Source organism: Entelurus aequoreus, linkage group LG05 (assembly GCF_033978785.1).
Source record: "Entelurus aequoreus isolate RoL-2023_Sb linkage group LG05, RoL_Eaeq_v1.1, whole genome shotgun sequence".
In the NCBI taxonomy this organism is placed as follows: Eukaryota; Metazoa; Chordata; class Actinopteri; order Syngnathiformes; family Syngnathidae; genus Entelurus; species Entelurus aequoreus.
This window is the reverse complement of record NC_084735.1, coordinates 22,876,091-22,891,761: the sequence shown is the minus strand read 5'-3', so window position 1 is coordinate 22,891,761 and position 15,671 is coordinate 22,876,091. Positions and strand designations below refer to the sequence as shown.

The following is a 15,671-nucleotide window of genomic DNA, read 5'->3' as shown; positions in this document are numbered from 1 at the left end:
AATGGGCATTGAAACAGTGTAGGTCTCACTTGGTAGGATATGTACAGCGAGCAGAGAGCATAGTGAGTTCAGATAGCATAAGAACAAGTATATACATTAGAAATACATTTGATTATTTACATTTGGTTATTTACAATCTGGGGATGTGGAAGGGGGACTAATCAAGGGTTGAAGTTGCCTGGGGGTGTTGTTTTAGTGCGGTTTTGAAGGAGGAGACTAAACAAGTGTTACAGAGACAGTCTTTTGTACAATGGGCATAGTTTAATGTTTCCTCAGATTCTCATTTTTTATGGGTACAAGCTCCTGAAACTTAGTTAAATTAAGAGATTCCACAGTGCTTGTACATGGATTAAATTCTAGACTCTGCCAGCTCATTCCAGAACTACTCCTTCTCATAGACATAACATCAGAAGTAAGCCTAAATTGTACCAGCTTTAGTATAGCCTGTAGAAGCCCGGTGATCTGGAATGAGATTGACAGTGTAATGATCTGGTGTGGTGGAACCCAAGGATGCAGAGACGTTTAGCGTGCTGTCAATAGTCTTTCTCTTTATTCAAGAGGTATAGCACACAATGGCAAAAACAAAGGCGATGGTGGCAAACACAAAAAAACACACCATGTAAAAACTACTAATATGAATTACTTACAAAAAAAACAAATACGCTAGACAAGGCTAGGAGAAATACCTCATGAAATAAGTAATACTGAAAAAACCAAAATACAAAAGTACAAAATAAAGGCGCTAGACAAGGCTAGGAATAATACAGGCAAACCTGAGAAGACGCACAAGATGAACTAGTGAGTCTAAATACCAATGTGTCTGAAGCAAGCAGTGACAAAGTTCCGGCGCTCACAGGCCGTCAGCCAGGTTAAATAGGCTGCTTCTAATCAATGTCAGGTGTGTGCTGCTGCCTTGCGCCAGCTGCACTCCATACTGTGGACGAGAGAGAGAGTGAACATGGTGTGCAGACAACAGCAGAAATGAGCAAGGAAATTTCAGATGACCACAGACAGCTCTGTAAAAGAATGACACTCTTTAAACATTTTTAAAAAGCGTTTCAAGCTAAATCTATTGCTGTGGTATGCTTAGTAGACTGTATTTAGCACACCCCTCATGGGTGAGAATTTCACATTGGTCACATATTTCTGGTCTTGACCACTGATGTATGGTATGATTATCGCTAGTGATGGGTTGATGGGGCGTCATGAAGGGTTTCGACACATTGCAAAACTGTATTGATACTGTGTCGATACTGTGTCACTAAATACTGACATCTGCTGGACATTAAAAATCCCTACAGGCAACCTATGGACCGACTCAACTGACACTGATTTTATGACCTAGTATATACAATAATATAAACCAAGTCATTGTATTTCATTTAGGATTATTTCATATCTTAATTTAAATAAAAATATATTTTTATCTTTTTTAGATACAGTCAATAAATAATGTGAACATGTATCGTGACTAGGATGGTAGAAGGTGGGGATTGAGCCCCAGTAACCAGCAACCCTCCGATTGCTGGCACGGCCACTCTACCAACTTCGCCACGCCGTCATTCCTGTAACTTTCTCTAGTAACAGCATTCCATGATTAATGTCAATAAATTAACATTAATAATAAATGACAGAAAAATAAGCATGCGTATGACTGAGGAGCAGGGCCGGCCCGTGGCATAGGCCGTATAGGCAAATGCTAAGGGCGCCGTCCATCAGGGGGCGCCACGCCAGTGCCACAAATGTTGGAGAAAAAAAAAAAAAAAAAGTTAGTACTGTTATTTCTAAATACAAAAAATAATCCCACGTTAATTAAAATGCAAAGTAAAGCCTATTTAATAGAAATATTATTTGTTACAACATTACACCCCCCCCCCCCACCCCCCCTCCCACTCCCCCCGCATGGTGCGCCCCCTCCCTTCCCGTATCATGACTCTTTTTGGACGTCACCACATCAAAAAAATCAACACAAGATGTCAAAACGGCCAAAACTGTCAGGTGCCCAGGGAAGAAAAAAGAGAAAAGAAGAGGAGAAACGAGAAAAAGACAGAGGTAGCATGTAGGTAACGTTAGCCTACATGAAATTATTTGTCTGTTACAGAATGTGATAGTAACCTGGCTTTTTAGCATTAAGCTAATGTTACATAATTCGGCAATTGCTAATCAATAAATAGCTAGTTCTGTTTTAACGTGGGGTTAATATTGTGGAGGGGGCTAAATTGTTATGGAAAATAATAATGTAACGTTAGGTAATTACAGTACTCCCACCTTACATTCCTCAGGAACATTTGTATTAGATCTTTTAAGCAGGTGTTTTTTGTTTACATTGTTATTGCCTTCTGGTTAGCTAATGTTTGCCCTGCAGGTAATAGTCACTTTTCCACCCCTTTATATATTAGGTATAGTTGTAAGCCTAGTTGTTAAAGTGCACATCATTAATGTTAATTAAGCAATATCACATGAGAGGGAATGCTGTTTTTTAATTTGAGCACTGCTGTGATTTGGTTAAAAATAACCACCTAAAATCTTGCCTAGGGCGCCAGATATAGGTTAGGGCCAGGCCTGCTGAGGAGTCATAGTGTAACTTTGTGTGGTGTTTAAGTTGTCCGACTTTTTGTGTGGCCATAAACGCACCGGTGGCTTAGTGGTATGCGTGTTGTTGACGAACACCGTTAGGGCCGCTTGTTGTCACTGTCACTCAAAGTTGCATTTCAAAATTACACAGTATAAGTGTGTTTATTTTGTTTAGAATTCAGATGGGTTTGATTTGGTGCGCGGCATATATTTGCTGTGCGGCGCACAGAGTTCACAGAGGACGCTTGAGCAGTGCGCAATTGCGCAGGCGGGCACCTTAGAGGGAACGTTGCTCACAGGGCCCAGAGGAGGCGTCAGTGCGATACAGCTCGCGTATCGGTCACGTGACTTTCTAAAAGCGGTACGCGCACCGACACAGGGTATCGCTCTATGAGCTCGACGCATGCGCCGATGCATCTGTGTTGCCGGACCCATCACTAATTATCGCAAATATTCAATATGCAACCTTGTAATAAAATCTGAATAATTAGATATCCAGACTGATTCAGTGGATTAAAAGCTTCCCTCTCTGAAATGCAAACCTGGTGGTGGGTTGGTATGAAATTGTAAATGGATATTGGGTGGGTAGATTTTGAAATGAATTGTATTTTACTGTATTTTGTATATTATTGATGTATATTTTAACTGCGGGGTCCCCATCCATAAACTGCGTTTCTAGGGATTCCCTTTTTGCAGAAAGGACTCTAATGTTAACGAAAGAAACAATAATGCAATATAAAATTATGTCTTTATATAAAGAGGGACCAGTGGTAGCAAATGGATGAATGGATAGAAATCTACTTTTCTAACCCACAAACGGCCAAAGAAGAATACATGGTATAACGTGAGGAGCAGTCGGATGAAGAACAAAGCACATCTCCATCTCATGATCTCAAAGTGTGTTGACGTCCCTCAGCGATGGACACATCTCTCTGTCTTCCAGTGCACGAAGCATCCTGGAGGAAGAAGATGACTCAGCACATTCCCAACAAAAACACATGAATCCAAGTTGAACATCATCTTCACACAAAGTCCTAAGACACTTGGAGGTGCAAACAGTCCATGTGAGCTAACTCACCGTGTGCGTCTCACTCAGCCTTCAGCCATTAACGACTCAGGGGTGTCGGCTGTGGGACAAACGCACCGTGAGTCAGTTGCTGGCGCTAAGCAAACATCTCACACTGGTGAAGGAAGAACATCCAGAAGGTGCCTCATCACTCACATCAGATCTTTGAGGTGTGACTTAGAAACATCGAGAAGCAGAGTGCTGCTCTTCTACTTCCTGACTAGGATACGTTCTTGATGAGTCAGCATACATGAATGTCACACTTGATGTCTCATTTGGCTGATCCTCATCATGAGGACTCATGTCAAAAGTGAGATATGCCACACTTTGTATTGCGTGCGCTTACAGGAGGATCACGTCACACCCGATGGAGGGAAGCACCGTCTTTTATTGTGAAGGAGTCAGGCTATACTTGTAACAAACGTCTACACCAGACCTTCATGTGAGTGATGCTTCACCACGGCTTTGTTTCTTGTGGCTCCAAGAAAATATGTTTTACTTACCAGGTGGATCGTAGTGGGCTGAAACAAAAGAGAAACAAGGTGAAATGGACTTTTCCCTCATGTCACGTTGTGTTTTTATGTGAAGAGTGTGTGCTCTGTCTCTGTGGATCTTTGAGTGTTTGGCTGGAAGGCAACTAAAACATGGCCGCACCTTTGCAGCCCGGATGAAAGCATCAACTCACTGCCTCAACCGAGTGCACCAAGAAGAAGAAGAAGAAGAAGACAGAGGACATTGGTGTCCCTCACCTTGTCTGTTTCTGTGACGCCTGACCATGACGATGATGATGGCCGCCAGGAGGGCCAACACAGCGACGACCGCCACCGTGGCAGCGAGGTCGACGCTCAAGTTGTCTGTTGAGAGCAAAAAGAACGAGTGGAGTGACAAAGCATGAAGAGGAAACCTTCATGACTACTTTGCATGCAGACGTCAAGCGTTGTCATGGTGACATGGATCAATAATGGTGACAGGTGGACTTGTGATGGGAAACATCTCCAACTAAAAGTGTATTTCTCACCTCCATGGCTTGCGTTGCTCAGGATGCTTCTTCTCTCCAGCTTGGTGACCAAGTCCTCCTTGACGCCAGACAGCTGAAACACACATTCGTACTTGCCCTCCAGGTCGGCCGTCACCTCCACTTTCAGGTGCACCGACATCTGGAAGGTTCCGTCGTGGTTGGGGAGTATCTCTCCGTGCTCCACGTCCTCGAACATCTGCTCGCCGTCTTTCCTCCAAAACAGGTCGGCAGTGTGGGGGTAGAATCCTGTCACCATGCAGCTGACCGGAGAGGACGGCGTCTTCTGGAGGAGGAACACCTCTGGAAGCTCTGCACTGGAAGTGATGTCACTTGTGAACAGAAGACAACGTGGGGAGAAGGTGTGGATGGAGAGAAAGAGAAAAGAGTATAAAGAGACAGAGTGTAATGTCAGTAATGTTCCTATAGGGGGAGTGCTAACAAGTTAAAAGGTGTGCTTCTACCTGTTCTCGATAGGACCTCCTTCCCATAGTTCACATACTTCTTCAAGTAAGAAGGACATTGCTCAGTGTAGTAATACTTCATGTAGTCTAGTAGAAGTTTGTCCTGGTCCCACTCGAGTTTGGAGGGGAAAGCTTGTTGTCTTGATGCGGTCCATGTCCATGTCTTCATGTCCAACGATATAAAATCTTCTCCATCATAACTTAACTGATACCAACCTTTGACTTCATCAGTCTCATCATTCCATTCACATCCAGTCATCTTCTGGACATTGTGAACACCTGAAACACACAAAGTGTTGTCAAGCACAGTTTAACACACACACACACAGATGGGATGGACAGAGACAAGTATCAGTGCAGTAATATGTGTTTTTACTACAGTATGAAAAGAGTACATCGATTACATTTGATTATTAACAATCCGGGGAGGGTGTTAGTTTAGGGTTGTAGCTGCCTGGAGGTGAACTTGATGCCCGACACCTGTTGGGAGCCCATTCCACATTGATGTGGCATAGAAAGAGAATGAGTTAAGACCTTTGTTAGATCGGAATCTGGGTTTAACGTGGTTAGTGGAGCTCCCTCTGGTGTTGTGGTGAAAAAGATCATGTATTCGACGTTTAAGCAGTTGAACAACAAAGAAAGCATTGAAGGGATTCATGTTAGCTCGACGTAAACAATGTCAACAGTAAAAATAAAAGACATGATATTTTGTGCAGTGATAAAAACAACAGTATAAAATATGTCTTTAAAAAATAACCATGACGTAAATAACGACATTGACTGAGATAAGAATGACTAGAATTAATAACAAATAGAAACTCACAGAAGTCCAACATGTTAAAACGCAAAGAGGATTTATAAATATTGTTTATAAACTTATAGCAAAAAAGTGGACTTACCAGCCGCAACGCTGTGGATTTGCGCGACCAAAGTGAACCAGGAAATCGGATTCATTGTGTTGAATCTGAAAAAAAACAACCTTTGAATTTTTGTTAAAATGTTTGCCTCTACTGTGCTGTGCAATCTACTAATAAAAGTCTCAATCAATCAATCAATCAATCAATCAATCAAAACCACATTCCCATTGCGATGCTTCCCTGAGCCACACGGGGGCGTGCCACTCCTTTCAGGAACATGCCACCCCAAACTCCAACAAACAAAAGCAAAATGCCGAGGCCCCAAAATGGACAAGCGTTAGAAGACCGACAGAAGGGTGGATGCACTTCAGATTCGATTTCTGGTCAATTACGTGACCGAGCTTGCCCAACCAGTAGGAGGCGTTTGCAGCAGGACTTCCTCATCAGTCGTTTTTGTTTACTGTTCACAAACGTCTTCATACAATAATAATGCCTGAACTTCAGATTTAAAATATTTCGTTGTAAAAAATAAATAAATAAAAAATGCGCTTGCTTTTCAAACTTGGAACATCCGCCATTCTACCATGAATTGATTAACGTGGACCCCGACTTAAACAAGTTGAAAAAGCGTATTCGGGTGTTACCATTTAGTGGTCAATTGTACGGAATATGTACTGTGCTGTGCAATCTACTAATAAAAGTTTCAATCGATCAATATAAAAGCCATTATGTAACGCTTGTTTCAAGAAATGACTGTCGGCCACGTGGCGCCATCTAGTGTCCCTACCTGGAACTGCACCTTTGAAGACCGACAGCTGTGGTAAATAAACGTTTGTTTCCCCCCCTAAATAGATGTACAATATACCCCCGCGGCCCGGAGGGTGACACCTAACTTCTTAAAAAGCATCGTCGACGGGGTTTGTTGGTTATTTTTGTCACCGTAACCGGAAGTTGACACTGTGGCGCAGTTGAGTGCGAAAGTGAAAGCATTATCGTGAGGGGGGGAAACCAAAGGAGAGCCAACGCTCACTTATTACTGCGACAAGAGTGGAACAATCATGGCCAGCCTTTGGTCTGTATGGAGTCTTTCTTTGGTTACTTTTGCTTGCTTCGGTCGAGGTAAGTGTTTTGTTTGCTCAATAGTTATCGCCTAAGCGCAGAACTGTTGCTATCCATACATTTGTCCGCTAAACAATTACAATTGTTCTCGCAGATTGGCTGTAAAACACACGCCGAATTACGCTTAAGATAACGTCACTTTTTTATCTGGTTTTGACGTGATCGTACACTCGCTTTTACTGCCGTGAAAACTCCAATATTGCTTTTGTTTGTTGGAGTTTGGGGTGGCATGTCCCTGAAAGGAGTGGCACGCCCCCGTGTGGCTCAGGGAAGCATCGCAATGGGAATGTGGTTTTGATTGATTGATTGATTGATTGATTGATTGAGACTTTTATTAGTAGATTGCACAGCACAGTACATATTCCGTACAATTGACCACTAAATGGTAACACCCGAATAAGTTTTTCAACTTGTTTAAGTCGGGGTCCACGTTAATCAATTCATGGTACAAATATATACTATCAGCATAATACAGTCATCACACAAGTTAATCATCATAGTATATACATTGAATTATTTACATTATTTATAGAGATGTCGATAAATGCTTTAAAAATGTAACATCGGAAAATATCGGTATTGGTTGGTTGTTTTTTTGTCGGTATTGGTTTTGTTGTTGTTGTTTTTTTAAATTAAATCAACATAAAAAAACACAAGATACACTTACAATTAGTGCACCAACCCAAAAAAACTCCCTCCCCATTTACACTCATTCACACAAAAGGGTTGTTTCTTTCTGTTATTAATATTCTGGTTCCTATATTATATATCAATATATATCAATACAGTCTGCAAGGGATACAGTCCGTAAGCACACATGATTGTGCGTGCTGCTGGTCCACTAATAGTACTAACCTTTAACAGTTAATTTTACTAATTTTCATTAATTACTAGTTTTTATGTAACTATTTTTATATTGTTTTACTTTCTTTTTTATTCAAGAAAATGTTTTTAATTTAATTATCTTATTTTAGTTTATTAATTTAAAAAAAAAAAGGACCTTATCTTCACCATACCTGGTTTTCCAAATTAGGCATAATAATGTGTTAATTCCACGACTGTATATCGGTGTATGTCGGTTAATATCGGTATCTGTTGATATCGGTATCGGTAATTAAAGAGTTGGACAATATCGGAATATCGGATATCGGCAAAAAGCCATCCCTAATTATTTACAATCTGGGGGGTGGGACGTGGAGGGGGTGGGGGGTTAGGTTGCTATCAGCGCTTCAGTCATCAACAATTATATCATCTGAGAAATGGACATTGAAACAGTGTAGGTCTGACTTGGTAGGATATGTACAGTGAGCGGTGAACATAGTGAGCTCAGAAAGCATAAGAACAAGTATATACATTTGATTATATACATTTGATTATTTACGACTTGTCCAGGGTGTACCCCGCCTTCCGCCCGATTGTAGCTGAGATAGGCTCCAGCGCCCCCCGCGACCCCGAAGGGAATAAGCGGTAGAAAATGGATGGATGGACAATCCGGGGAGGTGGGATGTGGTGGGGGGATAAACCTGGGCATAACCTGGGGCCTCATTTATCAGGCAAAAAGCGGGTCAGCAGGGGTCAAATGTGCGTAAGTAACTTTCCCCCGAAAACGTTGGTATTTCTAGAAAAAAATATATACACATAAAATGTTGTGTACACTACGCACTTTTTCGACCGTGCGTAGAGCTCGCGCAAAGTTTTTCCAGACACGCTAGACGGCGTCAACAAGAAATAAAGCTCATACACTCCTAAAAATCACATGTCCACTAAAATACAAATATTTCGTGATATATACAAACTTTGGTACGCCAAATAATCACTTAATTAAATATTCACACACAGTGTGACTGTTCAAACAGTGTGTAATTAAGTTAAAGTTAAAGTACCAATGAGTGTCACACACACACTAGGTGTGGCGAAATTATTCTCTGCATTTGACCCATCACCCTTTATCACCCCCTGGGAGGTGAGGGGGGTGATAAAGAGGCAATTTTATTTTTAATTTTAAAAAAAATCTTAATTTATTTTAATAAACCTTTATTTATAAACTGCAACATGTAAAAACAGCTGAGAAACAATAATCAAAATAAGTATGGTGCCAGTATGCGGTTTTTTTCCCCAATAAAATACTGGAAAGGATAGAGATGTAGTTTGTCTCTTTTATCCGATTATTAATCGATTAATCGAAGTAATAATCGACAGATTAATCGATTATCAAATTAATTGTTAGTTGCAGCCCTAATTAGTATAGACTTAGACTTCCTTTTAATTGTCATTCAAATTTGAACTTTACAGTACAGATAAGAATGAAATGTCGTTGCTTTAGCTCATGGTAGTGCAGGATAAAAAAGCAATAAGGTGCAGATATAAATAAATAGATTACCGTACAGATAAATATATTGCACTTTTGCATATTCATCCACATTTATGGATGTATGTTATATTGTCTTTATATTCCAGCGAGTTTATCCATTTTGGGGGGGAATTGAGGGGATTATTATGATGCGTTCATACAAGTAAATGGCCCCTGGGCCGCACTTTGGACACTAAGCGATATTTTAAATGGGAATCCACGCAGACTTTAATGAATGAGGCCCCATGCAGGTCACTCTTATGCACTGTGGTGAAAAAAAAAAAAAGTAATACATTTTTTAAAATATTTATATTATTTCAAATGATGTTCCTGAAGCCTGCAGCAGCCACTGTCCTGTGCTGGAGTGCTGGATGGTGCCGGACAAGGCTCGAGCAGGAGCTTCCAACAACCAGGAAAAGGTCCTGCTGGACGTGAGGACATCTGGCCATCATGCAGCCAGCCAGGACGCGCCACCTGACGGCATCAAGAGAATCTACTCCGTCGGCGGTCTGTTACTTTGTTTCCTCCTCCGTTGCCTTCACCGATCACTGCCTGACTTTGTCTTTGTCTCTTCCACGCTGGTCAGATCCGGCCGCGACCCTCTGTCACCGCTCGCTCTGCCCACTCAGCGGCTCCGCCCACAAGCCTGTGTGTGAGATCAGCTCCTTTCTGCCGCACCCGTCCGCCGTCAAATGGGCCGCCTCGCTCACGGAGTCTGCCTTCAGCCCCTTGTACCTGCAAGCCGACTGGATGGCCGCCTCTATCCAGGGGCTGGACGCACAACTGGGCGTATCCAATGTCCTGCGCGCCACCACGGGTACCAGCGACCTGGACGGTAATGTCTACGGCGGTCTGTCAGGGTCATAAACTGTGCATGTTCTACTTAGACGGCCTGATATTTCATGGATACAATTATACTTTGTATCTGCTAAACTTTTATTCAGCGGTGAGCCGACATGTCCTTTTGTAACAGCTTTAGTTCGCTTTAGCAACACCATTCAAAAGCCCATAGAGATAATTGCTGATTTAGCATCGCTCGGAACGCCATCATCGTGACATATTTATCGTCATATTTCTAAAACAGCTATATTATTCAAGATTATATTGCAGCTGAACTTTTTTCCTATAAATATAATGTCTGGAAAAAAAGTATTTTTGTCCTAGTTTTTGCCCATTTATTGTGTTTTGAGCACTTTTTCAATTAATGCTAAAGCAGCATAGCAGTTTTGAATCAGCTTCACTGCAGTAGGAGATTGTGGAAAATGCTTCCTAGCAGTTCCACTGTAGACACGGCACAAGAGCCAAGCAGGCAGTTTTTAACAAAGGTTTTAATGTATATAGGTTTTATCAAAAGTCTCTCCCCCAGAACGTGACTTTTCAGTCACGTCCGTATCCTCTCCTGCTCCCGGCCGCTTACTGTTAAAGACAACAGATGATTAGATTAACACGTACCACCTGTGAAATCTAATTACCTGCCAGCTGTGTCTCGCCGTCAGCACTGCCACATCCCCGTCTGATGGTGCTCTGTCCTCAGCACCATGGACAGAGGCGGTGACCTTTGCTCCTGGCCACATCTTCCTCCACAGAGATATCTTAACATTTTTCTTTCCCCTCGAACCTATCAACCGGGGGACGGCATGGCGCAGTTGGGAGAGTGGCCGGGCCAGCAACCTGAGGCTTCCTGGTTCGATTCCCCACCTTCTACCGACCTCGTCACGTCCGTTGTGTCCTTGAGCAAGACATTTCACCCTTGCTCCTGATGGGTCGATGGTTAGGGCTTTGCATGGCAGCTCCCACCATCAGCGTGTGAATGTGTGTGTGAATGGGTGAATGTGGAAATGGTGTCAAAGCGCTTTGAATACCTTGAAGGTCGAAAATCGCTATCCAAGTATAACCCATTTACCATTTAACCCATTTTTGTACTTTTTCCTATAAACTTCAGACATTATCTGGAACACAAGGCTATTTAGCATTGAATTGAATTGTAGTTGTCAATGTAGTATTTTTGTTTATTGTTCATACATAATAATAATAATAATAATAACAATAATAATCATTTTATTTATAAAGCACTTTACATTTTGAAAAAAATCTCAAAGTGCTACAATGGCAAGTTGAAAGCACACAAAACATACACTAAGAATACGATACAAACTGTCAGCCCTATTTGTAGTTTTTTTCTTGAAAAGATGTTATTATTGATGCCATGATTATTTTTAGTAAATACGAATATTTACATAACTTAAATATTAATAATACATTATTTCTTCTAATTATAAACACAACTCGAGGGAAACTCAAGACATCCAGTAGCAGTGTACAAGACATTTTACACATTATAGAAAATAAAAATCACCTCGTTATGCAAAACACAATGTCCACTGCAGAGGCCGCCGGTTCTCAGACATGCTTCAAAAACACTTATCAAAGCCCCTGTATGTAGCAGGGTTGTGGTGGCCCCAATTGCTCCCATGTTTTGACTTTCATGTGCCAAATTTGACCCCAACTAAGCCAGGTGAATAACCATGGTCTTCACTAACAATCACATTTGTTTTGCAAAGACTAGCTAAAAAGATGCAAGGCAGAGCAGCATTTGTAGAATAAAGAACCCAAACAAAACCAAACAAATTAGACTGTAGCCAAGCCCGTTGATGATTTGTTGTTTTGTTCCTCAAACTGAACTGCGTTTGGGTTGATAAATATTCATCAGTGGTACACAATGCCTTCTGTGCGACAGGCAGCTATTAAGGCAGCATTTACATGAAAAAGTTACATATTTGCCTAAATACTACCTTCCAGGAAAGTTGATTCACTACGCAATTGTTGGCAGACAATACCTCATTGAACAAATCATCCGTGAAATGTACTGCCTCATTTATTTGAATGGGCAAGTAGAACGACAGTAGATCTGTTTCAACAGCAACCACAAGCAGTTTGCTTGATTGTAAATTGTTTTCTCCACTTGAATAATATGCTCTACCCGAGTTTAATTGGCCCAAATGCAGTAAATTGCCTTACTTTGCATTGATCACCTCATCAGCCCTCTGGCGGAGTTGGAAGTATAACCTCCATTGAGTTGGCAAGGCCTTGTAAGCAATATTTTCTAAGGACAGACTGCATGTCAGCTCCCAAAAAATGTTGTCAATCTTAAATGCTCCAATTTTAAATATGCATATCACATATTTACTATATATTAAATATATGTTGAGCCTTTTGGAATACAATGTTTTGTTCTTTTTTTGTTGGTTTTCCCTTTTATGCACACGCTCCTATAGCTAAATCTACTTAGTGGCAAAGAGTAATACAGTAATCATTTATTGCTGTTAATTGGTTCCGGGCTGGCCGTGAATTATTAATTTATAATTGGAATATTTATACAGATAGAGCATAAGAAAACTAAATAAGATTTTTAATATAAAAAAAAAGCCTTCTAGACAAGAAATAACACCCACATAGTTACCATTAAAAGCCGCTTACTTCCTCAGGGTTTCCCACACATTCATTTATTAGTGGCGACCCACCACGAAAGAATTACGTCCGCCACAAATACAAAAATAAATAAATAAATAAATAACAAAATTTTAAAAACAATTTTTTGTCCTCTCCAGCTTCTCAGGCAAATCATATAGTTGATGTAGATGCCCATATCAGCTGTTCAGATTTACTTTACAAAAGAGAAGTGTAGGATACTTCTCTTGTTGCCTTATTTGTATTTGACTTTATTAAATGTATTTATATTAGAAACACAACATGTGTATATAACAAAGGGTGCAAAGTCTGCAGGCAGTAGGAAACACATGGTTAAGTGTAGGGAGTAAAACTGATGGCAGTCTAAAGTTCAAGATTTTTGGAGCTCTTTGTTCAGTGGATCAGATGTTTGATGAAGCTCTGTGTCTATCTACCACCACTACTGTTTTCTGTTTATTTGTTACTGACTGTGGCAGGACACCTCTGCCTCTGTTTCACTTTATGTTGCTGGTAAATAATATGGTTGTAGTAGTAGGCTAAAGTTAAATTATTTAGTATGCACTAATTAAAGGGGCAAAGCTTTGAGACTTTAGCTTTTATATTTTATAGGATATATTTTTTTGTAAGAACCACAATTAATAAATATATTTCAGTAAATAACTTATTGTTTAAATCTGTATATAAATATGTACATAAAGTGTTGTAATTATATTGTAAAATGGATGGATGGATGGACGTTTAAAACAAAACTGTTATTATTAGTTAGTAAGTATATATTTTTTGAGCCTTTTTAGAGAAAATCAAATCATTGTAGTAAATTATGCAAATTACTCGATTATGTCATGGTGACCACGCCCATAACCACGCCCCCACCGCCACAGGTATCTTGGCAGTTAATGGGAAACACTGCTAAAGACGGAAATGGGGCCACAAACAAAATGTAGTTAAGGGCCACAAAAAGCCTGGTCAGTCGTTTTGTCCTGCGCAATTTTGAGTACCTTGAAGGTAGAAAAGCGCTATACAAGTATAACCCATTGACCATTTAACCCATTTTTGTACTTTTTCCTATAAACTTCAGATATTATCTGGAACACAAGACCATTGAGCATTGAATTTAATTATAGTTGTCAATGTAGTATTTTTGTTTATTGTTCATACATAATAATAATAACAATAATCATCATTTCATTTATAAAGCACTTTACATTTTGAAAACATCTCAAAGTGCTACAATGGCAAGTTGAAAGCACACAAAACATACACTAAGAATACGATACCAACTGTCAGCCCTATTTGTAGTTTTTTTCTTGAAAATATGTTATTATTGATGCCATGATTATTTTTAGTAAATACAAATATTTACATAACTTAAATATGAATAATACATTATTTCTTGTAATTATAAACACTTTTTTTTGTTGGTTTCCCCTTTTATGCACACGCTTCTATAGCTAAATCTACTTAGTGGCAAAGAGTAATACAGTAATCATTTATTGCTGTTAATTGAACGATTAATTTATATAATTGGAATATTTATACAGATAGAGCATAAGAAAACCAAATACGATTTTTAATATTAAAAAAAAGCCTTCTAGACAAGAAATAACACCCATTAAAAGCCGCTTACTTCCTACAACTAATATTAAAGACGGAAATGGGGCCACAAATAATTTTTAATGCGAGCGCCTCCTTGTCTCCCTCCTTAGTGGTCCTCAGCGTGTCCACCACAACGGTCTCAGTGAAGGCCGGACTCGGCGAGACGGTGCTGCTGGACTGCCAGTTCTGGGCCGACCGCGCTTCGCCACTGTCCGGTTTTGCAATCGAGTGGCGCCACCAGTTCAGAGGCAGCGGCGAAATGATTCTGGCCTACGATGGCAAAGCGGACCGGCTGTCCGGCACGCCGGAGGAAGGTGCCATGGTAGACTTTGCCGAGCTGCACCGGAACAGAAATGCTTCTCTAATCATCCGGGAAACCAAAGTCAGCCACACGGGGACCTACATCTGCATGGTGTACCTGCCAAACCTCCTGACCCAGGTGACCATGGAGCTGGAGATCTTAGGTGAGCCTTTTAGAGAGTCATCTTTAAATTTAAATCCCGTCCAAAACTGCCTTTTCCTCTTCTGTTCAGAACCTCCATCCTTATCCATGCACCCCGCCTCTCCGCCCCTGATTGTTACCGGCCAGAGTTTAACGGTACACTGCGAAGCCTCTGGCTTTGCCCCCCATTCGCTGGACCTGAGCTGGGAGTTCAAAAGCCCGGATGGAAAGACCCGATCGTTGGGACCCGGGCGCATAAGCGGCCACAGGCAGGCCTGGGACGGTACCTACAGCCAGGACACCCGCCTGGAGCTGGACACTTCCACGCTGGACCTGGGCAGAGGCGGAGAGGTCACCTGTGTAGGGGAGCATCCCGGAGGAACGCGGCGGGCCAGCGTGACCCTCAGAATCATCGGTAACATATAGGAGCCTATTTTTCAGTGTTCACTGTAAGGTTAATATGCTGGACTTTTTGGGGATCCTCCCTTCGAGCCCACCAATATCTTTTAGTTCTAAGGCTGTCTAAAACGATGACTCGCATTGAAGATTAACAATTTGTTTTATACAAGGGTGTAAATTAGGGATGTCCGATAATGGCTTTTTTGCCGATATTCCGATATTGTCCGACTCTTAATTACCGATTCCGATATCAACCGATATATACAGTCGTGGAAATAACACATTAGTATGCCTAATTTTGTTGTGATGCCCCGCTGGATG

General features: G+C 41.0%; 2 protein-coding genes across 4 annotated transcripts in view; one reads left to right on the top strand and one right to left on the bottom strand.

Moving 5' to 3' along the window:
• Positions 1–1,939: 1,939 nt before the first annotated feature.
• Positions 1,940–6,492, bottom strand: LOC133649654 (major histocompatibility complex class I-related gene protein-like). 2 transcript variants are annotated; one of them, XM_062046298.1, is made up of 7 exons: positions 6,019–6,492; positions 5,120–5,398; positions 4,659–4,967; positions 4,390–4,494; positions 4,144–4,161; positions 3,653–3,701; positions 1,940–3,530 (listed from the first exon to the last, which is right to left on the bottom strand). In XM_062046298.1, the coding sequence occupies exons 1-6, from the start codon at positions 6,071–6,073 to the stop codon at positions 3,667–3,669; spliced, it is 801 nt and encodes a 266-aa protein (XP_061902282.1). In that variant the 5' UTR covers positions 6,074–6,492; the 3' UTR covers positions 1,940–3,530; positions 3,653–3,666. The 2 variants fall into 2 exon arrangements, with proteins under 2 accessions (XP_061902282.1, XP_061902283.1); XM_062046299.1 differs by having other exon boundaries at positions 5,158–5,398.
• A 311-nt stretch (positions 6,493–6,803) lies between these two features.
• Positions 6,804–15,671, top strand: part of tapbp.1 (TAP binding protein (tapasin), tandem duplicate 1) — an 11,007-nt gene continuing 2,139 nt past the window's right edge. Inside the window, exons 1-5 of one of the 2 annotated variants that reach the window (XM_062047427.1) lie at positions 6,804–7,095; positions 9,782–9,952; positions 10,032–10,280; positions 14,620–14,973; positions 15,043–15,366. In XM_062047427.1, the coding sequence (XP_061903411.1) occupies positions 7,035–7,095; positions 9,782–9,952; positions 10,032–10,280; positions 14,620–14,973; positions 15,043–15,366 (1,159 nt within the window). In that variant the 5' untranslated portion in view covers positions 6,804–7,034. The remainder of the gene's footprint in view (positions 7,096–9,781; positions 9,953–10,031; positions 10,281–14,619; positions 14,974–15,042; positions 15,367–15,671) is intronic. The other variant, XM_062047428.1, reaches the window with a different exon arrangement.